Source organism: Perca fluviatilis, chromosome 14, assembly GCF_010015445.1.
Source record: "Perca fluviatilis chromosome 14, GENO_Pfluv_1.0, whole genome shotgun sequence".
NCBI lineage: Eukaryota > Metazoa > Chordata > Actinopteri > Perciformes > Percidae > Perca > Perca fluviatilis.
In genome coordinates this window covers 12,493,665-12,521,556 of record NC_053125.1, presented here as the reverse complement: position 1 = coordinate 12,521,556, position 27,892 = coordinate 12,493,665, and the positions used below count along the sequence as shown (strand labels likewise).

General features: G+C 40.2%; 1 protein-coding gene across 6 annotated transcripts in view; it reads right to left on the bottom strand.

The window, feature by feature from the left end:
* The window catches only part of LOC120573230 (collagen alpha-1(XXV) chain), a 152,732-nt gene that overhangs the window by 55,478 nt on the left and 69,362 nt on the right, over positions 1 to 27,892 (bottom strand). For all 6 annotated transcript variants that reach the window (XM_039822801.1, XM_039822803.1, XM_039822800.1 and 3 more), the window contains exons 3-5: positions 15,780 to 15,824; positions 11,911 to 11,918; positions 1,287 to 1,313 (exon numbers count right to left, since the gene is read on the bottom strand). In XM_039822801.1, coding sequence (XP_039678735.1) covers positions 1,287 to 1,313; positions 11,911 to 11,918; positions 15,780 to 15,824 — 80 coding nt within the window. The remainder of the gene's footprint in view (positions 1 to 1,286; positions 1,314 to 11,910; positions 11,919 to 15,779; positions 15,825 to 27,892) is intronic.

Below are 27,892 nucleotides of genomic sequence, written 5' to 3'. Positions count from 1 at the left end.
AGACATGAACATGCATCTAATCAGCGAGACTGGGTTATTCACGATTTTCATAACGGATGCTTGACAATCATCTAAACCTGGTTTTGTAAGCCAATGCTTATGGGTTCCATTTCATGCTTTGAGGGGCACCAAATAAGAGATCTCACTTTTGATTCATTACGTCGGTCGGCGACAGCAACCAACGTCGTTCCACACCCCACATTACTAGAAATCATCTGTTACCAAAGAGTGCGACTTGACGCAGATGACAACTGTGAACTGTGTCTCTGTGTTTAACTTTAGCTCTGGTTAGCACTCTCACGCCATTTCATTTTATGTCATGTATTTTACAGCACCATAATCCTTTAAATATAATGGGTTATGTCCAAGTTGCTCACTTTATACAAAGTATGAATAAATACTGCATCTATTTAATGATGGCCTGTAAAACAGAACAGATCTTTCCCAGTAGCATTTTATAAGTATGCACTTATTTGTTTCAATGATGAGGGAATAAAGGCACTTTATCAACTTTGGTGTGAATCATGGGATGTTATTTTAGTCTTTCAAAGCAAAGTCACAGGGACACATTTGTCCCAGAGTCCTGCAGACTTTTAAAGAGACAGAGTGGTTATTTTACATGCTCTGCTGCTTTTTTATGGAGGAACGCTCAGCGAGGCATTTAAGGGCTCCAACTTGGGCTCTGGCTTTCAGTCATTAATGTTCTGTGCTGTGGCTTTGTGAACGACAGGAGAATTGAAATATTCCAAATGATTGCCGCAAATGCAAAATGACACTCTTTATGGACAAATTAACAGTAAGAAGAGCAAAAACAAATAATTATTGAATTGTCTTGACCTGCAAGAATGTATGATGGGTTGGCTATTAAAAGACTAAAATGTCACCTTTCTTCAAGGGTTAGTTGACATATTGGAAAAATAAAAGGTATTTATTTCTTGCTGAGAATTATATGAGAAGATTGATACCACTCTCATGTTTATGTATGAATCTGGAGCCAGCAGCCGGTTATGGGTTATTACAGAAACAGAGGGAAACAGCTAGTGTTGCTGGACATATTTTGTACCTTTGAACAGAACCATGCCATTTTCCTGTGCTTCCTCTCTTTATGCTAAACCAAGCCAAGCTAACCAGCTGCTGGCTCTAGCTTAGCATACATATATGAGAGTATTTCCAATAATGTTGAACTATTGCTAAGTAGTTGAATTAAATATCTGGGTAGATCAATAGTATACCAATTAAGATATCAAACTATTAATATATCAAACAAAAAATTGAAAATTACTCACCTTTTCACCCTTAGGACCTGGAGGGCCCTATGAAGAGAGAAAAAAAATCCATTTAAGTTATTTGTAATCATTGTAGTGACATGGCACTCTTCGGTAAGATACAATACACTACTACAACAACTGTAAAACCAGTGTGACCAATCATGTAAGCCAATAAACAAACAGAGCTGCTTAACAAGGCTTGAACATCATGAATTAAGAGGGAGAAGGCAAAATCAAAAGATTAACAAATTGAGTTTTGATGAAACTAACATTCTTCACTTTTTGACATCTCTTTTAGCATTTGATTAAAATGCCCTGTCACAGACTGGGAATCGGTACCTTATGCATTGTAGACGTCAGGGCTTATACAAACATTCAATTAAAACCAAAAACAGGCCCAAATCAAGTCCATGTTTACTTAGAGGATCAAATCCAGCAGTCTCCAACCAAGTACTGGCAAGCACATTGTAAAAATGTGCCCTGAACGAGAGGAACACTTTTTTTGTGAGGCAGTTTTGCATCCAACTTCTGTCAATCAACAAGCAGGGGCTCCTGGGTGGGCCCTGTAAAAAATCATTAGTGAAGTAGAGGATTTGACAATGATGTGTCCATCCATATATTGGTGCCCAATGAGTTTGTGTCAAAAAACACAATTTTGGAACATTTATGTTGAAGGATGAAGCACAGTATGCTGGGCTCTCTTTCTTCCTCTGACGTCGCAGTTTTGGAAAAAGTCAGCTTTGGAAAAATCAGTATTAGATCAGTGTCAGCAGAGAGAGACTAACTGACCGCCCGTCCGCTTAGCAACAATGTTCCTGAGAAAGATTGCTGTGCTATGCATACTGATGCTAATCTGTATTTCACATGAAAAACTGTCAAATATATTTGTAAGATCAAAGTACTTTTTCCTGGTAGAAAATAAGTTAGTTCTGAATCTTTTACAATCACTTCCAAGGTTTGAGAAATTGTGCATCTCTTCTTATTTTGTCATTGATTTTGTAACTGCCAAAAAATGACACGTCTTCAGATAAAAAGAACAAGTTGTTCAGCTGTCGCCAATACAACTTTGGTAATAGCTTTGCAGTGGTTACTTTTCCAGGCTAATAACGGTCAAACATGGTTTGCTCCCAAAGATATCAGACACACAGAGAAATATATGCTGACACTAATCCATAGATTGGTAGCATTAGTATGAGACCTGAGTTTGGTCCATAGACTCACAGGAACAGCCTCCAGTGACCCAGAATAGCAGGTTTACAGACATAGACAGGCTTGCACTGCACTGGCACACAATAGCACAGTCTAAAACTGAAATGCTCTAGAGGCAGTCCAGCAGTTTCCCTCAGCCAATTTCTACCATACTGCCTGCTCAGTGCCATCGGGCATTATTTCTAATGCACAGTTAACTATCCATAGATTTTTGTTTATGAATAGCATGTGCATGTGTTCCCAACTGTATCTGCACTGGGCCCAATTTGTCTTGGTCATGAGGTTATGAACCTGTACCTTCCACCAAACCTTTCCCGTTTATTCAAATATGAGGCAACTGTGTTCGCTTCAACAAGCCCAGACAAAAGCTTATGGGAAATGCAGCTTTAATATATACACATCTAAGGAGGTGGTCCTGCTGCTTACTTGTCTGGCCTTACAAAGAGCAACAACACACTTGTAAACACAAAATGCACCATTATGAAAACAATGTTTCCGATTGCGGTTCCCTTGGGGGCAACATAACAGGGGCAACATATTGGAATCAAATGTGAATTTTACTTTTATAATGATGTAGATGCATTCCAGAGAGGCTAAATAAGTTTCCAGCATGTTCATGAAAATGGAAGGCAACTAAAAAAAAATAAAAAAAATCTGTGCAGGCTTTTTGTTGTGAAGGAAAATTGCCCTTGGACAATAGAAGGCTAATGACAAGCTGTTACTGCAAACATATGAGTGGCTGTAACAAAGAAATGCATTCCCACTGCAGCGTTTTGCACAAGCCTGCTTAACGCACTGGCACTGAAAAGTACAAATAGTTGGCACCGCAAATGACCGGGCTAAATGACTGAGCACCGTGAGTTTGTGGAAAGAAATGAAAACTCCGCTTTATATGATTTAGCATTTCAATGAATCCAGATTGGTTCATGATAAGTACATCAACATAACAAAACTTGATCAGATCCATGTTTAACCTCCATAATAGGGCAAAAAAAAGCATGTTTAGATTTTGTTTGTGAAGGGATAAATAAGGGAAATGGGTCACAGGTGTTAGATGGATTTGTACAGTAGATATCCCAGGGAAATGGGTTTGATTAACTAAGTCAGTGGTTCCCAAACTGTTTGATACTACAGTATATTCTCCCAAAAATAAAAAGTACCCCTTCCTCAGCAATGCATTTATTTTAAACATTACTCGTAGCTAACAATTTAAACTGTTTATCCATAACTATAAGCTATCCATACCATTTATCCATTACTTAGCAACTGCAGACATACCCCCCAGGTTGCTAATCAGGGCACTAAGTAATGCTATCACACATTTAAGCTTAATATCACTAATGATAATAGGTTATCTTTTTGAAACCGCATATTTTGATAACCCTATCATGCCTGATGAACTGTATCAATCAAATAAAATGACTTGGTAACCACACTCAGCAGCATTTCTTGGTAGATTTATACTCCACAAGTGGTATGCTGCTTTTGACACACCTTACCATATCCTGCCCAAAATCCTTGTTCATTTAGCTCTTCCATCTGGTCGTAAAGCATGTGGAAATGATTTTGTCTGCACCTGCTCATTATACTGCCCATCATTTGCACATCACTTGCACAGACAGCGACCACTGGAGCTTTTCCAAAAGGTTTAAGCCAGTACAGTGAGGGTCTTTTTATAGAGACTATTAAACAGCTCTCCTGCAAAGACCATTTCAAAAAGGAGCGAACTGTACTACAGTAGAACTGCAGCGGGTGTCTCTTGTCAAGCAGTCTCTGCAGCTTTGTGGTTTCAGTCAGCCCCAAAGAAGGTTTCTAATCGGCACCTGTGTATGCTTTTAACGTCTTTTTACTGCTTCTGCTCTGGCTCTTTTTCAAAAGCAGCCCTCCAGCAGGTGCTCCGTGGCTCATCAGGCTGCCTGTGTTTGATCAAACATGCTCACTGTGTTTACTTTGTTGAACACGATTAACCCTCTATAGTGCCTTCAATACATTTATATTCAGATTGCATTTGATTCTTGAATGGCCACATGCATATCTCAAAAACTGCAAACTAATGTTCTTTAAAGGACATTGTGGGAAATACAATTCATGTTCCTGCCAAGAGTTGGATGAAAAGACTGATGCTTTCATATCTGTAAGGTAAATATGACGCTACCACCAGCAGCAGGTTACCTTAGGTTAGCTTAAGGACAGGGAAAGGGTGCCTGGCTCAGTCCAAAAGTAAAAAAGTTCATTTTTGCCGGGGCACAGTAACTTCCTGGAGCCGTCTCATCAGTGTGAGGTTGCTAGCTATTCAGCGGAGACTCGCCGGAATTTACTGCAACCACTCAAGAAATATTCTGGCCCATTACCCCCTGTAAAACTTGCTGTTATTACTATTTGTTTTTACACAAATTAAACAAATCAGATACAATGTGATTGGTGAGCTTTAGAGTTCCTTGTTGGACCTTTGGACAGAGCCAGACTAGCTCTTTCCCCCTGTTCCCAGTCATTATGCTAAGCTAAACTAATTGGCTGCCTGCTGTCGCTTCATATTTACAGAGAGTGGAATCGATCTTCTCATGTATAATGCTCGCCAAGAAAACAAATAAGCCTATTTCCTAAAATGTCGAACTATTCCTTTAACAGATTTCGATATAGGAGTTAAGAAAATTGTTGCTTAAACATGACGCATTTTGGATTTGGTTGTAAATTTGGTGTGCAGACTTTTTTTACTGTCACTGTAGGGAGCGGGAACAATTATTTCCAGAAAACCTCTTAAAAGAGAAGTCCCTGTAAGTGACTTGAAAAATACTAAATATGTCTGTCATATGTGTGGTGATGAAGGGAATGCAGTTGCCCCATAGCTGAAGCACTTTATCCACTTATTGAAAATGACACTTATCACATTGATGTTAAGCCTCACATCTTCTGCTGCTTAACGCTGGGCAAACTTATGTCAAACTTCCATCATGAGATGATTTTTAACAGAACATCCTGTGTGCATGATATTGTCGAGTTATGGTGGACCACTGGATCAGGATTAAGGTTTTTTCTATCCATATACATGTTTAGCTTCTCATTCTAAGCCAAACCGTGACCACTGTCTCCTGCAATGGCCTGAATGAGCTGTTGGTATGAAGAAAAAAAAAAAAAAGAGGAAACCCTCTGCCACCTTTAAAAGAGAGTGGCAGGAGAAATATGGGAAGGTCTGCAGGGAAATATAAAAAAGCAAAGGGAACTGGGGCCAAACCCGCAAGCAACATGAACATTGCCATTCAAATCTGACAATGTAAGTTACTTCACTTCGTATTACAAGGAAAGAGTAAACGATGTTCAATAAAATGATCCTGGCACCGAGGTACATTTCATATGTGGCTCCTGCAGTGCTGATTATCAAGATGGGAAAATATTGCACAACTGGGTTTTCCTGTGTTCTGCGTTGGTCTGTCTTCGATTGTATGGCATTTATATGCATTTCATCCTGAATTAAGTGCTTGTATAGCTCCCTATACTTTATGTATTTTGACGTGTGAAACCTTCAAACACAGTTACCAATTCCTGCTGTAGAATGGATGATCTGGTTTCTGTAGTTTCATATTTTATTCCAAACTATGTATGTGCTTCTAATGCCTCTGCTGCATTTCATTGGATCAATAGAGTGCCTAAATATCTATTTAGAGTTATTTTGTATTAGTTTACTCTCAGACCGTGCAGGTTGGATGAGGTATCCCATCCCGTGGCCTAAGTATGGAACAATGGGCACATGATAAGAGGTAGTACTGTATAGGGGTTGGTGGTAACCTGCCAATAAGACATAATAAAATATCATTCTGTTTGCTTACCAGAAAAACTGCAAAAACTACTATTTATCAGGTCAGGGATGACCTTTTTTGCTGATGCAGATTTACTATTTATATTTTCACCCTGCAGGGCTGGTCAGCTACATGTATGGAGCTGACTTTGACATCAGATTTAATGCCACATTCTTTTTTATATAATGTGATTACATTGAACAGATTATTAAAATACATAAATATTAATTTCCATTGTTATCCACAACACAAGGTTGTCTTTTCAAAGGCCTGTTATCAACAAAGTGAGTTTATTCCCACACTAGATATCCCGGCAGAGTACACACCAACCTAAATTTCATCAACATCTTACGTAGTGAAGACAGTGAATATCCATTCTTCACATTCCTACTCTACTATGATTTACTAAAACATGATGGATGAAAGCTTGACAGTGCTCGTCTGACTTAGCAGCGCGAGGCGAGGGGCTGGCTCGCGTCCACAGCTTTCGCTGTTGTTGACATGAGCAGAGTAATTCTCGTGGGTTTGGCTGCAAGCTTCTGGTGCAATCTTGTGAAGCAATCTACCTAATCCACTAGATGCAAAAAATCCGGAACAGGGGATCTGCGTGTAACCTCTGTCTGGACTCAGCTGTATTAGTTTTCATCACAGTGACCTGTTAAATGTATCGAGGTCCACAACATCAATCCATCAAACGGAGCTCATATCCGCGTTGTAGAACCTGGGCCAACGGGGCTGGCAATAGTTGCTGTAGCCCGAACTGCCGGCCACATGGATCCAATCATCTCACCCCGGAGCACTGGCATCTCTGAGAGCACAGGCCAACAACTACCGCTTTTACAACCGCTTCTTTACGGGTGTACGGTTTTCTCACACAGCTACACAATATTAATAAACATGTGTGTACACAGGAAGTTTAGCAAAGCAATCCTCCAGGCACCAATTGTTGGCAGGGAATGAAGTCAGGAGGGGGGCAGGTGAGGAGTGCTGCCCACCACAAAAGGGGGAAGAGGGCCAGAGTTAAGGGTTTGAAAGGACTAAACCCTGACTTACGCACTTCACACAGTAAAGTGATGCATCATGTTTGCCTCAAATTCTAACTAAAAGTTCTAGATCCCACAACAGTCTGGATTAAGTTTAACCTGGCTGATTCAAAGGAATAATTGACATTTTGGGACATATGCTCGAGCGTTTTTCCAAAAGTGCTGAACTCTTCCATTAAAGATTACAATCTAACACCAGTGAGGTGCTTTTAGGAGTGATTTCTTTTGCACTATGGAAGGAAAATAATTTAGCATTCATTCTCTCACAATATTTCCAATAACCTTTTTACCCAGCACAGTTGAAACATCCCATCTGGATACACACATATTATCAAATGCACCAATGCAAGAGTGGAAATAGTGGTAAGGCAACTGCAAAATGCACATTTAACCATTTGCAGCTAAAAGCCTACTGTGGGCACCATTGGAAGTGAAATCTACTCAATTTCAAACATGCACAAATCTGGAAAAGAGTGAAAGACATCCAGTAAAAACATATCTATATGTACACCTCCATCTGTTAGTTCTGCATGGGAACCCTCAATCATATTACCGTGGGCCCGGGGGGAACTTTCTTTTTTTAAGGCAGGAAACTAATGGAGGACAGGGATGTGAGTAATCAGAGCAGAATGGGCAGGAACGGACGACCACAAGTGGCTGGTGCTCGTCGGGGGAATCTGGACGCAGAGGTTAGGCAGGGATAGGAAAACCGCACTGGAAAACTGACTTGGGAATGGCATCTGGTTCCCATATCCACAGTGTATCACAATTAGCCGGCATAAAATGACTTTAATGTGTATGTGTGTGTGTGTGTGTGTGTGTGTGTGTGTGTGTGTGTGTGTGTGTGTGTGTGTGTGTGTGTATGCGCGTGCACACGCTTTTGTTATGTGTTGGATGTTCTTGTGGGAGCAGGGACGCTGTGAACTAAGGAAACTGAAACTGACAGTGTGACTGGTTATATGTGTGTGTGTTGTGTTTAGTACGGTGTAAAGATGCAAATCAAACATGGAGGAGATATTTATTCTCAATCTCAGTCAGGGAAGGTCTCATCATTCCTGAGGAGGGGGAACATTTAAACAGCGTTGACTAAATTGTATCCATAAAAAGCCGAACATCGAAGCCAATTTCTTTTTTCTGCACAATGCGTAAGCAAATTTCTGACCCACAAAATTCTTGTCCTGGATTTAAAATGTTGAATAAGGGACAGCGTTCCAGTTGGAAAAGGATTTATTTCACTTCTTCTGTTGATTCAATTAGAACCACATAGTGGCAGCCCTACATTTCTCATCATTTGATGTTATGAGTTGGGGGAAAATTCCTCTCAATCAAAAAGCTGTCTAGCTTTTTCTTACAACTGCGAGCATCACATTCATACTGTGCTAAGTCTCCTACCACGCTAAGGTAATGACAGTCAGGTTCCCCAGTGGGCACTATTGACTGCTTCAAACCACTGTGAATATAGCTCACGGTTGGCCCGACCGCTGCCTCTCGTCATTTGCTGACAGACAAGTGCTGCTGATGGGCACAGCATGAGCAGAGGACTGACATCTAAAAAGGTCAAACTCTTAAAGTTGTCACATGCAGGGCCAGTAGGCCTCCTCGGGCACCACTGCCCTCATGATCCCAAATAAACCCTGTCATGTCAGATAGATCCGCTTGCAGCTCTCTGTGAGCCTCTTCAGTGCCAAAGCCTCTGTGTGTCTCTGCTCTGATGTGAAACGGTTAATGGGCACGTTTCCGTTTCACGGTCACAACATGCAACAGAGCAATAATTCTAAATTGACGCGACATCGGCGCATGCAGGGCGTCCTTCAACTCTAACTAGAGTCTCACTTTAGATAAACTGGCCCTTTCTCCACTTCCATAGGGCAAAAGTGATCAAAGTCCAGCTGGACTATGTTTTATTTACAGGTGTGGAGCTGTGGTGCATAACAGATGAAGGATGAAGTGTTGAGGGTGCTTGTGCTCCTCTGCTTCACGCCCACATTGCCTCTAATCCCTGTAACACAGCTGCATAATTCATACGTTGTGACAGATCATCCTCTGGAATCTCAGCTTGTGAAGCTGGGAGGTGGAAACTACTTGTCAAATACAGATACAGACGCAAACCAGCTTTATTTACCTCAATGCTAACATGAACTCTTGCAAGCGCTCATGTGCTGTACTGTAACTGGTCTGGCTTGAGACTGAACACGCTGAAGTGGGTTTGATATTTCCAACATTGTATCATAATCAAATAATTCCCCCTCCTTCTAACCAGATTCCAAAGCAGGCTAGTTTCTTTCTCTGTCTGTATAATTTTAATTTAGTATGGCATACAGTCAAAAAAAGTACAGTCGGCAGGTGGTGTTAGTGGGTAATCAAGAGCAGCCTCAGGGATGGTGTTTCATGCTTGATTGGTGCTAAATGGTGTGCACACACAGTGGTTGGTGCTTGGGGTTGATGTTTTGACACGGACCGCCCTTGAAGAGCCGCAGAAAGATGAGGAGAGAAGATTTATAATAATAAATTATTAAATAAATAAATTTAAAAATAAATTCTTGCCTCAGCTGTCAATTCACAGACTTTAATAACCTTTGTGTAGAGCGACTGGTTTCAGTGGCAAGAAGAGGCAAAATACTATTCTTGTAAATGCTGCAATCTATCTGGAAGATAGCAAGAGAGATTCAAGTCCTCAACATCACTTGATAACTGACCCCGTGATCCCATGCAAAACTGACACAAAGGCCCTAAGCAGTGGAAAAAAGGAAATGAAAACAAAGCCAATCACTTTTCCATGCCTAAACTCTGATCGCGAGCCGCAAATGAGGATTTTCCCTGATGAGTTTTGATTGAAGAGACCTATTTTCTCTTTCTGTCTCTGCAACCGCATGTCCCTGTCCATTCATCAGTGGCTGAGTAACGATTAAGTCACAGAGATCTATAATGGCTTCAGCAGTGGTTGGTTTGTTTGGCTCAGAGGACTGTGTACAATTTACCCAGTGTTCCCAGATTTACGGAGGGAGCTGTTGAATATTCATAGCGACGTGTCCCCTGCCATCCCCCGGGTGGGCATACCAAATGAAAAAACCACATGAGATCACTTACTACTGTCTCCTTTTTTAAGAAACTTTAAGAATTTTTTGTATTTCGGAAACCGATTTGGTGACCATTGGGTGAGTCATTGTCAGATCATTGCATTTTTTTTTTTGAAGACTGTAAATTATAGCCTTTTTTGCTTTGTGCAGTATGGGTTCTGCTTGTTGCTTTTCCTACAGTAAAACTAGGACCCCTACCAAACATTTATAGCACCCTCTGCTTCCTCATCACAGAGTGATTTGCTGGCCACAACTGAAACATTGTCAGGTACTTACTGTTTGTGCACTGGATTTACTATTTACGATTTACTATGTCTCACCCAAAGGAACAGTCACCAAGGTACCAAAAAAAACAGCCTTCCCATACATCTACTGGCAAATCCAACATTTCAGAGACAACCCTTCATTTGCTTCAGTCGGCTCTTGAGACATCTCACAGTATGATTTTATTTGTCAGTTGCCGGCCTGGCAAGAGAGTCTGAAAAGTGAGACCACCTGCACTTACTTACGTCCCAGAACCCCAGGAGCGAGTGTGTCTGAGAAGGCTCTGAGGATTAACTTACAACTTTTACGGCTCAGCCGGCACACGCTATTGTACCTATTCAATCACACTTGCCTCTGGGCTATAAATAATTTTAACAGCGCATACACATACAGTGCCCTCTTGACCGGGTTATACGGCAAACTGTCACAATCCCCCGTGCTTATGTATGTGTGGGTTTGTCTTCATCTTTGGGGAAACTCTGAAGTTTTCCATCTGTTTAGGGGAGTGAATCTGTGATCACCCAGCAGTGTAATGAGGTGAGATAATCTGTTCGGGTGCAGGGAGCTTGCTGGGATGGAGGCTGGCAGCCAGGATATTACAAACCAGACTGCCCAAATGACAGGAACAAGGGTCCCTATTAGGTGAAGGCAGGGATGAAGAGATAGTTTTAATAATAGAGTCAGACTATTTGGTAGAACGGAGATTTCTGGTAGCAAATTTGTCATAATCAGATTTTTCATCAATTGTAAAAACACAGTTACTTTACATATTTCTTCAATTTCATCAATCTTAATTTTTTACTTTTTTACTTAAAAAAAAAAAAATAAAAAAAATTAAAAAAATTTTTTTTTTTTTTTTTTGGGGGTTTTTTTTTTATACAACACGGTGTTTTTTTTTTTTGGGGGCACAAATTTTTGGGGGGGGGGGGGGGGTTTTTTTTTTTTTTTTTTTCCTCTGTCTTTATGCTAAGCTAAATTTACTGGCTGCTGGCTGTAGCTTCATATTTAGTATCCAGACTTGAGAGTTGTATCAATCTCCTGAACTAATTCTCTGCAAGAGAGCGAATAAGTGTATTTCACAAAATGTGACATTGTGGTTTTATGCTAATATTTCCCTTTCATGTAAATTGATTTTGACTTCAAACAGTGAATGAATATTAATTGGACTGCATCATGCAGTCGTGTTTTACTGTTGGGAGTTTTTACCTTCACATGGCTATCACAGTTGGAGAAGATGTGAAGCAGGCATACTTACATGAAGTCCTGAAAGACAAAAAGAAAAAGAAAAAATGCTTAGTGTGTTTTCAATCAGCGATCAAACAGACTCAGATTATCAACGTTCCACTACAATCACATTATCAAAATAACTAAGATGGGGGAATCAGGCTCTTTCTGAGAATTCTTTCTTTGGGAAAGAACATTTAATCTTTTCCATGATGTGTTCACTGACTATGCACAGACAGTCTACTTCAGTATAACTCCAAAATCCCACCTGTGTTTCTACCTACAGTATGGTAAGGAACAATAGCATTGTGAGAAAAGATTCTTATCTATTTTCCATGCAGTTGGGCCAACAATGGCCACCAGGCCTGGTGATCACATTCTACATTTGTAAGTTACTCTAATTTCACTACTACAAGGGGTTGCACGCTTGTTAAAAAATGGTCCCACGTTTTTGTGAGGTGACACTCGTCTTTTCCCCAATTACAGCTGCTCAAAGGACTGCGTGCCAACTCACTTCATGGCCCTGCAAATCGTTTTAGGTCTTTTGGTTCTCATTAAAAAAAAAAAAAAAAATGTACCCAGCTGCTTTAACCCTGAAAAAAGGAATTGCTTTTTCTTTAAAAGTCCTATGTCCTTGAACTGTTCTTCTTCATGACCAGGGGAAAGTGCAAATCATTCCAGCAGCTGGGGCATTTAAGGCGCCGTGTGTTTGAGGCTTGCTGGGCTGCACCTCTGTAGCGTTGTTTTATGGATCGTTGAGTTACAGTAGACCACTTAGCTTTTAATAAACCTGCTCCACGGTATGTTTTTTTGACATGTCCCACTGTTTCAAATGGAACAACTAGCAACAACTAGCAATTACGGAAAGAAAAATCAAAGAAATGATGTTGCAAAGCACATAACCACCTACAAGGTATAACCCTTCTAGTTCTGAAATTTGATGGCCTTAGTTAGATAGAAATCTTTGCTAAAATATAATCCATGTCAAATTAAATTGCTTGTGCCATTTAAATAATCCACTCTCAAAGCTTACTTTTAATTTCACTTTCTGTTCTCACAATGGACCCCTGGTCATTTCCTCCTTCCACTTTTGTTAACCAGTCACCAGATAATGTAAAGGTCACTGAACTCTGGACAGGCACTGTATTGGCTATGTGATTTTGAACAATATGGTGAAAGTTGTTATTATGCTCTAACATGACATAAGAGAGGCTGCAATTTTTCAAGAAGAGTCAGGTATTTATTGCAAAGAAAGAGCTGCTTTTCTTCATACTTAACATTGACACTAGTGCACCACTGTTAAGGTTTGAGCATCAATTCCTCCTTTTGCGAAAGAAGGTTCATCAGTAAAAAGTGTGGATTGTTCCCTGAATATGGGAGGAAACTTCTAACACTTTCCAGCATTGACCACCAGAACAGTTTGAGAGTGTGGCTTTAACTGCCACAAAAACATCTTCATCCTAAACTGTCATGCCACACGTTTTCCTTTCCATATGTTACCGGTAAACAAACAAGAGATCCTAATGAAGTATGCCATTCATTTTTAATGCATAGGTAAATATCAGCGTGTCTTTTTCCTATTTGTTCTCTCTGTCAGTTGCGGCCAAGTCTAGGCAAAAGCACCCCTTGTCGTTGCCGTTGTACAGTAGATGAGTAAACTGCAAAACACCTCACCATGAATTTGTGGGAAACTTGCTGCAGCTTACTTACTTTTGGTTAAAGTGAATCATGAATTAAATATGTTTCCCTTCAACATCAACCAGTGTTGAGAACTTAAAAGAGGGAAATTGGATTTGCAGAAGGCTTACATTGCAGAATGTGGCATGCCGGTGCCCGTCAAGGACTGAATTTTTCAGTCATATAAATAATGTCTTCTGAATATTTCTTTTTTTTCCCAGTTTTTCTCCTGTGAAATGGGTACACAGCGTTTGACATTGAGCTCCAATAATGCAGCATGGTGCCATCATATTTATTTTTTTAAATGCTTCTGTGAGTTTCGCTCAGGATATTGTTTTTTATGCTTGCCAACATATCCAAACAGTAAATGTAGCAGAAATAAATGAGCTATAATTGCATGCCAATATGCAAAATCACTTTTAGAGCATTCAAAGTGCCTACATTTAAAATAGGAACATTTAAATGCCAAGAATGCTTTTGCAGGAGCTGGACAAGACCAGTGAACATGCAGATAAAAAGCTGGTGTGAACACAGCTTCACTGACATTAATAAACAGTCTCTCTGGCACGTGAGGCTCTTTCAGGTACTCAGGCCTGTCTGATTTGACAACATACTTTAGCCTTGTTTAGTACGGTAATTTGGGCTATTATACAGAATGGTAAGGCCTGTCATCCCAATTGTTCCCTCTTGTCTTCCTTTAAAAGACCACTATGCCTCTCCAGTCCAGACATTGTGAGTGGGTTATGATTGCTTGCTTGTTTGTAATTGTTTTGTCAAGAGGAAGCCATTCACATTCTCCACATTTGCTCTGAGAGAGAGAGAGAGAGAGAGAAAAAAAAACCCTGTCTTGTCACAATGGTGCCATTTGAAATACGCTGGCATGGTGGATGTTTATTGGAAAGTTAAGCGCTGTATAAACAAAGGCTGGCGGCTTTTCAGATCTGCAGCCAACCAGAACATTGAACTGTTGTCATCATTTGAATTCTCTATTTTTGTTCATTTTCCTAGGCTTACAAGTCATACACTGGATTACTTCAGTATTATCAAAAAAAAAAAAGGAAAGTCAGAGAGCCACACCACACTGATTCACATCTCATGTGGAAAATGGAATCAATGGGATTCGAAATAAATAAAAAAAAAATGAAGGAAGTAGTAGAATCTTTGATACTCAAATAACAGCTGATTAGATTTGATTCCTGTGACTTTAAAAAGTAGCGGCTGGATTTGGTGGTAAAACCAGCAGTTTTCTTCTCCCCTAACAGACACAGTGTTTGTTTCTCAGGCTGTAAACCAAACCGCTCCCTTATTACTCTACCTCACTCAAAATTGGGACCTTGCTTTGCCCTGTCTCTCTAATTTCTTTTTACAAGGGCAGTATTTTGTTCCAAAGCACCGGCTGCGCTCTGCTGCACTGCGCTCTAAACGCAGGAACGCTGCCACACTCCAGAGCCCATTATCACTGTCACTATCAGGTGAAAGGAGTGTGGATGCAGCACCTTGCCAAGTACATGTTCTCGCTGTGCATTCAATTTGCTGCGACACGTCTGTGGGAGTGTCGCTGCACAACATGTCCTTCTCCAGGATCCTCGAGACCTCGGCCGCGCCAAGTTTGTTGAGTCAGCTCAAGAGAGAGCGTGTGTAGGAGGAGGGAGGGGAGATTGGAGATCCTGAACGCATTACGACAACTTGTCGCTAAGTTTGTGGAGGCAAACAACTATTATATATGCTGAGCAAAAGTGCATCGTGTCTGGGATCAGCATAGGAGGGTTAGAGTGTTTCAAAAAACTGAGTCCCGAACGTCATCTGCTTCAACAAGTTTGAGCATCCCTCTCACTTTCTCAAACTGCACCGTCCCCCTGTTTTACTGTGAAAATCTAGTGTTTCTATAGCAACTGAAGCAGAAACAATCAAAGTGAACACTGAAACCACCAGGCCACAAATTACACATCTATAACCTATTTTGGCCTCCAAAGATATACAGTGTACTTTTACATGATTGTAACTGCAGTATGATTTGCTGATGTCCTCCTGAATTATTCCTTGAATATGTCTGGATTGAGATTTGAGTCACACACACACACCCACACACACACACACACACACACACACACACACACACACACACACACACACACACACACACACACACACACACACACACACACACACACACACACACACACACACACACACACACACACACACACACACACACACACATACCAGGTTCTCCAATGCGGCCTCTTCTTCCTCGCTTTCCTGGAGGTCCTGCAAAAAAGAATAATATAATACATTTTAGACAGTAATTTGATTGTCTTTTTCTTTGTATAAGTTTCAAATTCTTCAAGTATTCTCACAGTCTAACCGCCCTACAGCAGGGTTAGGAAGAGCTACTGAAAAAGATTGCCTTTGGACGACAAACAACTCAAAATCTCACGGTTCATTAAGTTTTCAGGCTCTATTTATGCATAACCTGAGGTGGAAAAAAGAAACACACACACACTGTGTTGCCACAAAAGTGTGCTTCATGCTGTCGTCCCCGTTCCTTTTTCCTTTTTTTCCAGTGTTTCCTTTCAGCACGGATGCCCTGGTTTTTAATTTGTTTATCTAGACAGTGTTTTCTTGTTTGCCATTTTCCTGTCAACACTATCAATCTGCTCAGCTGGAGGAGTAAAACAATTACACGCTTTGCCAGGTTTTACATGTTGAAGACTTGACTGGGTCGTATTGTGTGCAGGTAGTTCTCAGTTTGGAAACTGGGAGCATCTCTCCCAAAATGACCTCTTCCTCTCAGCAATACATGCTGTGTTTTCCTGAGGTTGGCAGCTGGAAACAATTTTGCAGGCATTGGCATTTTGTTTGCTCTCTGCCCTAAAAGAAGTGTGTGCATTCACAATTTAGTCAAAGGGTAAAGCTACGACTTTTAGACGAGCTGGAAATTAAAAGTTGAGCTCTTATGATTACACAGAGGTACATGGGGACCCTCCACTCCATTTGAGGAGGACTTGTCAACTTGCAATGCAATGGATAATATCTAGGCAGGAAAATTGCTCTTTCCACTCAACATGAAAGGAGCTGTCAGGATCAAAAAGATTGGAAGTTAATATAACCAAGAGGAACAATCTTCTCCGTCTGCTTCTGCATCACAGAAAATATCCAGATCTGATTTCAGGCAGCAACAATACTGTGAAGAGTTATTATGCAAATCGTTTTGAAGACTCTTTTGACCATCATACCGCCAAAGAATAGCATTTTGTCATCATGTTAGAGGTTCAAGATTATAACAGTAATGTAATGGGGTTGGTGAAAGTTGTTGAACAGACTGCAAAGCTCACCAATAATTGCCTGGTTGTCAAAAGTTGCTCCAAGGGATGATTTTGTGATACATGGGCAGCTAAAAATCAGGACTAAAATTACAACACAACCACACGTGCCTGTGAATGCATCCCTTTATAAGGAAGTGGAATACAAGTAACACAGTAAAGAGTAAAATAAATAAGAACGCTGCATTTTACGCAGCGTCTGGTTGATTAAGGACACTCCCGATGCTTTACTGGGGTTCAAAATGCAGGATTATGTTGTACAATTCTTTGCATGATGCTTAGTTAGGGCTGGACGATTAATCGAAAATGTTTCGACATCGAAAGGATGAAGCTGTTATCGACGTATTTTTCCCATGACGAGAATTTTAATAATTTATTCCTGTTGATAGGCCTACTTTTTCCTTAACAACATTCTACCGCGAGTGTAGTCACGTGACTTCGCCCGGACCAGTCAGCCACATGGAAAGAATAATGGAGGATAACTCAAACACCGAGTCCGAGTCAACGGAGCAACTTGTGCCCAAAAAAAAAAAAAGTCCTTCGCATGGAAACATTTTGGCTTCAGAAAAGATGATTTAGAACAACGTGATTAATTATCGTTCATTTATCGTTAGAGTTAAAATGTGCAATTAATCGTGATTTTGATTTTAGGTCATATCGTGCAGCCCTATGCTTAGTCCTCAGTTTGATCCCACGGTTTGGCTACACATCAGCCTCTAACTCTGCACCTATTGGACTGTTTCCAGGATAATGTCAGGCGCTGCCAGCGAAGGGTCCACGCACAGTTTTTGAGTATGTAACCACAGGTGGAGTTTGACTCTCACTTTACTATGGTTCACATCAACCCTGATTTTTAAAGAAACAGACGGGGGTTTACTGCACTTGGCAGTCACTTCATCATTGCTCACTTTGAAATGACACTTGACACCTCTGACGATACGACATCCTCCTGATTTTGGTGGTATATTTTTTGACAGCTGCTGAGAAAACGCTCTCCACATGGGAGTTGGTGGTCCAGACAAAATACCAAACATTATTTTCAGATATCATCATGATTCACAATATTCATCACAATATTTTTATTCTGATTATAGAGTGTAAGGAGAGAAACCAAGTGGACCAGTAACAGTTAAAACTTTGTAGAAGGTATGCCAACAAAAACGCTATAACGTTTCAGTTTATAAAACACAAGTGAAAGAAAAACTTAAGGTCTATCAGGAGTAGTCAAAAGGAGTTTTCAGATGTTTTGAATCAATTAAGACAAAAAAAAAAAAAAGAAGTGAAGTATTGTGAGGCCTCTGGTCGTAAATAAAATGAATAGGACTCAAACTGGATCCTGAGGTGCTGAGAGATCTTAAGCTGCCTGTCAAGGCAAAACATCACTCTTGCTCAAAAACATTGTATTTGGCCTGCTATTTTCTCACAGCATTCCAAGTAATGTCATGGAACACTGGTTTCAGAAAAAAAAAATGTGGCAGGGAATTTCATGATGAGGGTCAACAACTATAAACAATCTGTTGAAACCTTTTTTAACCTTTTCAACAGCTTTTGCATCTGAAGGTGAAATAAATCAAAGTGAACTTGATGTTCATTCAAATGGTCAGACAAAGTCTTTGGTCAGACAAATCAAAATTGCCCCTGTGGTGTTATTTAGTGGCTTTTGTATTTTTAAAAAACCAAGCAGCAGAAAGCCACTTCATTACGCTGGACCAGAGAGAAAGGCATCAATATAATTGCTGTTTGGCTTAATTTTTGTGGTTCTACGGACGGCAATGACGGACGGTCGGTCGGTCGGTCGGTCCACCACTTTGGTGCAGACTGAAATATCTCTACAAATATTGGATGGCTTGTCAATACATTTTGCGGATGGATTGAATTGCCCCTCAAGGTGAATTGTAACTTTATTTTTTTTCGCCTCAACTAGTGCCATCAGGTCAAAATTCACATTTTTCCAAAACTTTCCAAATGCCCTTAAAACTATTAATATCAGCCTCATCTGAACGTTGTGTTCAATGCTTATTAGCTCATGTTAGCATGGTATCAATTTGGCCCCCTCCTCCCCGAGCCAGAGAGAGAGAGAGAGAGAGAGAGAGAGAGAGAGAGAGAGAGAGAGAGAGAGAGAGAGAGAGAGAGAGAGAGAGATGTCTGATGGTACATGTGTCTGGTAATATTATGGTGACAGATTGTGATGTGAATGGCACCAGGTTAGCTGTGAGGGCATCATGGAAACATCAACAGAATGGTGTCAGGTCTCAACATGTACTGTATTCTGCTTTTTCAGGAACAGTAAATTGAGTAAAACAAGATGGGATTCCCACAGAATGCTTTTGTCCAAAATAGTGATAGAAGTCATTTTAATGGTGCTTGGCAGAAAAGAATCCTGTATTATCGACAGTATTGTGAAACATGCTGTTTTTAAGCCATGGCTGTATTGTTTTTGAGTAATTTTGCTCATGTTGTTCATTACAACATTATTTCAAAGTTATGCACTGCTTGACATGATAAACTTCTTGTTTATACTTGTGTGCATTTGAGACACAATTGCATTTTACCACTACCCATCATCCATAAAATATGGATTGGCCCTGAACAGCTAACAGAACTGCACCTCTACTCTATTTCTCTTTTTCCTCCAAATTAATCAAGTGAACCAGCCCCGGATGGACTCATTTACAATACCAGCATTGTTTCAGAGCTTGATATACATAATCAGACCACTCAATGTTTCTCTTGCAGAGTATAATACAGTCATTCCTCAGAATACAAATAATGCCAAAAATAGCAAACTGGGTACCAGCTCCAACCTCCAAAGTAAATCAGGTTTGAAGAGAATTGGCTTTGGACTTCTCAGCAAACCCACAGCACCTTTCTGGGTAAAGTGAATCAATTCGGATGTGTTCTGCAAGTGAGATATAGTTTGCATTGTCCCTTGTTAAAATGTCCTCAGTTTAAAAGTGAAATTTAAAATGTCTTTTGATGCTTAGCAAGACACTTGCCATGTCCTCTTTGTGCAAATGAAATCAAATAATCAAGTAGACAGCAAACAGTAAGTTTGTTTTTTGAGTGACGATTCAAATAAGTTAATGGTGAATATAAAGGGATACACTGTTGCAGAGTGTGCATCACTGAAACAAAAAAAAAACATTTTGAACATAAGAGGCTGCACTTTTTAGTGACCGTGCAACAAACACCTGGTCAGTGAGATCAGCTTAGTGCCAAACAGAGAAGGATTTCATGTTTGATTCACTACACACTTTCCACAGTTCATTTTAAAACTATTTTCCCTTGCCGTCATGCTAAATTGTAAACACCCAGCCTATTTCATGAATACCAAAAGCTCCACATGCCAACCTTACTGTTTATATAGGAGTCAAAAGAATACAATGCTCAGCATGAATGTTTGGGAGAAATGTCATGGCGGTACAATACTTCCAGTGCCAATGTTTTGAGAAACCGACATGAAATTGTTCTGCTGGCGTAAATTTAACGCCTGATGCCTTTAAATGATTTGGTTTATAAAATGCTCTGCTGCCATTTTGGAGAAAGCCTCCTGTAACTGAGCAATTTTCTTTTGTATGCCGTTATATAAAATCGACTTTGCTTTCAATTCCCAGTCGAAATGTATGACAATGGTTTTGTCAGGTTGTTGTTATAATTGTATAATTGTTGTTATAATTGTCAGGTTATCATGGTGTAAAAGTAAGTGTCTGCTTCACTACTGTGTTACAGCACCCCTCCTCTTCTCTGCTTCTCTTCATAGTTGTCCGATTCATCTACCAACCCATGAAGGGCTGGCGCAGGTTTGCCTTGGACCAGCTCATAGTTATGCTGCTATACAGTAGGTCTAGATTGCCGGGGGACTTCCTTTGACACACTGATCTCCTTTCTCTTTCCATCTGCGTGCATTCATGTCCCCTCCAGGGAGATTATTACCCGGAGTCCTTATGTTTTCCTTGGATTGGGGTGGCACCTAAATCATGGTTGCAGCTGCCGCCATGGTCCTGCTCGACGCCCTGCGGTGCCCTACTACGCCACCGCAATGCCGTGCTACGCATTGCCCCCCTACGCACTGAACTGCTACAGCTATTTCTAGTCATAGTTCAACTATCTTTATTGTTACTGTAATTGCCACTGTTCATCATTCCAACTGCTATAATTATGTATCATATTTCTCTACATCTGTATCAGTGACTGTGTCCAAACCGGCAGCGACAGATGCCGCCCACAAAGAGCCTGGGTCTGTCTGAGGTTTCTGCCTAAAAGGAAGTTTTTCCTCGCCACTGTTGCACCAAATTGTTGCTCGTGGGAAATTGTTGGGTCTATGTAAATTACAGAGTGTCGTCTAGACCTACTCTATATGTAAAGTGTCTTAAGATAACTCTCTCTATGATTTGATACTACAAATAAAATTGAAGGCAAACCGTTTAATATATTTAAAGAAAATCGTTTAAAACATTCTTAAAATGTATCTCTTCAATTTCATCACTGTCCGTCTATATCAGAATTAAAGGATACAATACATTGGGCCATCTCAAGGTGGCTTCCAGCTAGGCTCAGAACTTGGAGCTTTGGTTGACTGAAATGTTCAGAATATTTCTCATATTTCTTTACAAGCATTCCAAGGATTTAGGAAGATTTAGTCGAAACAGACTTTAATATAGTCCATTTAATCCCACAACATGGATGGATGAGTTTATAAAACCTGGCAACACTTGGGTATCCAGGTCAACGGAACTAAAGCTGCACAAAAGCTGGCTTTCTACTGTACAATCATTTTTTACTTTACAAGTACATTTTTGTGGAAAAGTCTGGCAAAGAGGACAACAATTTTGATCCAACATCCTCATTACTCTGCATGACAATGAATAAATCAATACATTAAATGCTAATTCATGGAAGACTGGGTCCACTGTCCAAGGGAAAAAAATGGAAATTGGACCATGATTTTACAATCAGTCTCATCCGTAAATGTCACTGCTCTCGTCATCTTCAAGGGGATGTGTATTGTTGTCAAAATATAAATTGCAAAATCTAACAGCTAACACAGAGCCTCTCCAGCACAATGACTTTGGAATATGTGCATGTTTTTAACATTATTAAGTAGACGAAACATTCTTCTCAAAATGTCAATGGTAAAACCTGACAGAAAAGGGTGAAGATTGCTTTTAAATACTAAAGATCTGTGTGTCCCATGCAGAAGATCAGTGGTTGACAACCTTTTTTGACAGATGTACGTCCACAACACTGTCAAATTAAAAACTCAAGTACCCCTTACTTGACACCCCATATATTTAAATCACTCATGCATTACTTATAGCTTGTATCTATCTTAATTTATTTACTACTTTTAGCTATTTATCTTTCGCATATACTGTATGCAATAAATTAGACTGTGCTAATGGTTTCAATTTCTCTCCTCTTCTATTTAGATCTTTGAGGTTACAAAAGTTCAACATTAAAGTTTAACTGCATCTATGTGTCTCACAAACACCCAATTCAAAACTATAGGAAGTCTAACACAGTCAACAGATAACAGTACCACAAGATGAAGATCTGGACTGTGTCTCCACCAGACTGGAACTTCTCTTAAGGTCATCGGTCATGGGTATTGTTGAGAGAAATAGGAAAGTCCCCTTGAACTTGTGACCCACCAAACTGGCTCCGAAAAGGAAGACCTTGTTGTACTCTGACTGACCTTCTTAACTACTTTTACTAATCTCTTAATTTCCTCAAACACTTTCAATTTTGCAGTGATAAAGACAGAAATCAGAACAAAGAGTCTCTTCTGAAATAGGTTTTCAAACCTGTGCATGGCTCCATCCTGGCACTTGAATGACCATATCTAAAATGTTAGTAGCATGACTGGTGGACTGCTGGTCTAAAGTTAGTTCACTTGACCCTATTAACCCTGCATGTTCTTATTTACCATAATAAAAGCACACAATCTAATGGTTGTCACAACTTTGAAATAAAGGTCAACTGAAGGTTCTTACAAAAGCACCCAAACACTGTTCTAACACACGTAACACAAACTTTACCTCTGGTCGGAATTCTTTCCAAATGCAAACACGAGACATATAGCTATTTGCAATTCACTTAAAGTCAGCTTCACACTGTGTCAATGGAAGTTCAACTTAGAGGTAACTTTCCACATTCCAGGAATCTGATACAAGGAGCAGACTACAGCATGGTTAGCATGTAATGTCAAGCAATTTCAAAGAGCAACCCTATTATCAACCTTGCTTAACGACAGTGGTTCTTTAACTGCTTTTAAATAGGAGCCATGCTGTTTGGATTATTTTTCTCGCAGGCAAAAAATAAATTGTGGATTATAATACACAATAGTATAATAGTTTGTTAACATGTGTAACTGGCCTATAGATAACACCTATAAATCCAGACTTATGTATGTTATAACAGACTCCAAAAGGGGTTTTGGCAACACAATATAAACACCAAATTCTGCAGAAGAATTCAAGGGCTATTTTAATTTTCCCAAGACACACATTTGAGTACCAAACTAACCTAGAAAAACAATGTTCCAAAGGATATTTCACATCATTCCCTGATTCTGTGGCATATATCTTCATTATCCTTATTTCCAACTGTACTTAACTCCAATGCAACCATTTCCTGAATAAATATAATGATTATAGCCATTTCCTAAATAATTCTTCCCAATTATATTTAATCTGTTGCGCGGTAAAGAGACCATTGTGTCTGATTTTTTCATTTGCTCATTGTACTCTTTTGGTGCACTTATTTTGTCACCACATAATATTTTGTACAGTATTCTAAATAGTGCACACACTGCGTCTAACCAGTTTAAATGCTGATTCTCCATTTTGTGAATAAAAAGTAACAAGGCTCTAACAGATTCCACAGCTTTCTTTAAAAACATATTTGTATACCTGTAATAAATGCATTGTTAAATGTAGATCGACATGTGTTTACATTGCTACTCAAGAGAGTATGATTAGTTAGCTGGAATTTACAGTTTGATTTATACAACAGCCGAAAAGCAAGACATCTCACTGATTAGGGGCTGAATTAAATCTAACGAACAGTCATGAGGGGTAATGAACAGTGACGCCTGCTCCACAAACTCTAATGAAACTCACTTCTGCAGTTTTCAATTACAAGACATCATGAGCACACAGAGTTCTGATAGACTCAAGAGTCTGTGCCAGTGTTGTCATCATTATGATGAAAGTTAAAACAAATTCAAAGTACCAACAGGACACTTGTTAATGTCAGATAGTCCCAAGACATCACTCAACAGGAATCTGAAACTAATTACATGAGGCAGCATTGATTACCACACAGAGAGCAGAAATAAAAAGTTAATTATGCGTACTTTCTGCGAGCATCTCTATATGTGTACACTTAGTAGTGGTCAGAGGTTGTTATCAACTAGAAAGGAATTAATTTCTCCACCCATCCCGTTATGGCAAATCCGTGCCTGTGTGTGAGAGTTTGTGTGCGTTTATTGGGTCCTGTGCTGTGCTTGTCCAGATGCCAGTTATCAGTTCATTAAACCACAAGTCAATCCATTACGATACGAGGAATTTGTCTGTCACTGCAGGCTCCATTAACATTGTCAGGCAGATTGAAACTAGTATTAAAAATGCATCTCTCTGCCCGCACCACCAGAGTAAAATAGACGTGCCCAGTTTTTGCACTTGAGAGTCTCTGCATTGAGTAGTTACAGTCCTGCAGTGGTCTTTTACACCTAAACAAAGACAGACACACACACACACACACACACACACACACACACACACACACACACACACACACACACACACACACACACACACACACACACACACACACACACACACACACACACACACACACACAAGTTGCAGGGACTGAAAATCATTACAGAACAAGCAGCTCTTCTCTAGTTCTTTGACACACACACACACACACACACACACACACACACACACACACACACACACACACACACACACACACACACACACACACACACACACACACACACACACACACACACAGAAGACAAATGACATGAATACGACTATGGCTGGCAGGCACACACGGATCATCTACACTTTTGCTTCGGTTCAGTGTCAAGGCTAGAACACTCCGGAGGAGGAAGCAGTGTCTTCGAGAGAGCCTTTTCATCACCTTCAGAGATCAATGTATTTTCCTCTGGCAACAGGCTGAGTGCTGGGATACTTGAGACCCACCCCGTGTGTTACACACTGCAATTATCCTCCCCGCAGTACTGACTGCGGTTGTGATGGAAGCAGAACGCACTCCCTGATGAGGGGAGGTCAGTAATAAGCCAATCGATTGGCCAAGTCCCATCACTTTATGCTGTGAGTTAAATTGGCACAAGCGGCCATCCTGATGGCTCTATCAGAAAGCTTTGCTGTAGATTATTCCTAGTAATATAACATATGCTTGCATGCAAGGGAGTGTTACTTTTGGCTAACTTTCTAATCTTAACTAGACATTTGAGAAAAATCTGACAATTTCATATCCTGAAAATGAAAAGGGAAACACGAGGATGAGCCCAGCTTGGCTTGGCCAGGCTGAAGTGTAATCCACAGTGGAAATTAATGGTTTCTTTTGAGTGTCAACCAAGTTATAGCTTGGCCTACACTCATTCATGCATAGCGGCTTAGGAATCCTCCAGATAAATAAAACGTATTTAATTGTCATGACAAACTGGCCATCTAAAGCCAGCAGTCTGATCAACTTGCATTGAACTATAACGTCCTCCCCCTGTGCTCCAAGAGAATCACTAGGACTGGAACAGAAACATCAGCAACGATAGCTAAAGGACTAAAGCTCTAAATGTAGGTGCGATTTGTTGAATATGATTTGAACAAGCATACGTATTAAACACTGAGGAAGGGCCAAGTCCGAGAGTTAATTAATTCACTCAGCATATGCATGCAGAGGGAAAAGCAATCTCAGCCTAACCTAGCAAACATTGATTAGCTGCAGTCAGTGAATGATTTAAGCTTCTGACTTGAGTACTCTGGTAGTCAATCAATATCCCTAATTAGACCTTGAAATACTGAGATGCAGATACCAGCAAATAAACCTAGAGTGCTAAATTTAGTACTTTAGTTACGACAAGATAAACTACTATAATTTGATCATTCAGGCTGGAAGAATCCCGATTTATCCTTTTGAAAAGTGACTCGATGGTATCCAGCTGAACACTAAAGAAAGTGAGGACCCATGGACACGTGGTAAAATGAGTCCCTCCTGGGCATCAGCCAGCAGATGCTTTTGAAGCTGACCAAGGGTGTGTTTGGTGAATATTGTACCAAGCATACTGACGGCGACATGCATAATATCACATAGACCTGTGTGTGTGTGCCTTCTTCTGCGGGTGCGGGTTCTTGGGTTGCTGAAATAGTTGCGAGAGCATTTCTGGTCACTGGAAGAAATTGTCAACCGGGATGCCAAAAGGCAAATGGGACATCCAGTGCATGGTTAGCATCAAATGATCCCTCTCTTGTTCAAGTTCAAATGAAATACTTTATCTGTGTTTAAGACTTGTGTGGCTATTGGATGTCACGTTGAAATTATGTGTAACCTTATACCTGCTGCTAACGGACGACATGACTGCTGGCTGACCTCATCATCACCAGGGATGTGTGAGCCAGTATGCGCAGTGTGCGTATGTGTCTGTGGTGCGTGTGCGGATGGATTTAGGGACGCAGAGCTATATAACATGGACCACAAGGCCCCAAACTGCTCAAGGACATCATTGCAGTTTCTCAACCAAGATGAAGTCACTGGAGTCAAAAAATGTTATTAAACTCCTCAACTATTTTAATAGACTGGCATACAGTACTCTCCACCCGAATAACTATCATCACTATTGGTGCACCTAAAGTAACACAATCTTTAAATATTTGCCTTACATCTGGTATTTCTCTTGGGATTAGGCAGAACAAATACCATGTATTTTCATATAGTATCATGTACTTCATATTTACTAAATTCATACTGTACTTTATACTTGTAGTAGAGGTGCAGGTAGGCAGATCTGAACTTTATTAAATGTTTGCATACTTGGTCATGAATAGTTCTTTCAAACCAAGTTTGAAAGGGTTGTTTTTCATGCACAAACAAATTTCCATTCACTTCCATCATATCAGGATGGAGGCAGAAATCCCTAAACACGTATATCTCAAAACCTAGACAAATAAAAATAAAAAATATCTGCATGGTAAGACACCACAAAAGCTTTTAGAAAGACATTTGCTCTAAACTAACACTGTACACTGACACTACTTTTGAATCAGCTAAACTGCAATTTCACTAGGGTTTCCATCCCCTTTGATCTGCCCTCTATGGCTGTGAATGCAATATTGTTTTTTCTCTTCGCTTAACTATATTTATCCCCACAGCTCTACAGGGCTTCACTTTCACTATCTTATCAGCCAGTATTGGTGGTCTGAGGCTGGTGTGTACTTGAGCATTGCATGACCCATGTTGCATTATTCCTGCAACAGTCTGAGCACACAAGCGTGACGGGTAAAGGCTCTTATGTCATAGATACCCTATCTTGTCAACAGCAAAGGAAAATGTATGATAGAGAGGCTGCAATGAGGAGGGGGGAGGGGGGGGGGTCTCTGAGTAGAATAGAGGGATGAAAGATTTAAGAGCAAAATGGAAAGCAGAGAGTCTGGAGCGGAGTGTTTTGAGTCTGTTGCGTGAAGTTGTTGAATTCACTGTTCATATAAAACTCCTCAGTCAGGGTAGATGTTACGGTTGTTACACTCCAGCAATGTACGTTGGACATGAAATGACAGCAGAGGGATCTTTTTATCATTTCAGATGAAAGAATGAGTGAGACAGAAGTAATTTAAGTCTGAAACTGGAATTTCATAAAAATAAAAAAAATGCTTCACTGAACTCTCAAAACTGCCCGCACTAAAGACGAGTGCCAATTTAGCCCTCTGCTGGGCACAGGCTGCAAACAATCCAATCCAATTTTTCCATTCAGCACTCCAG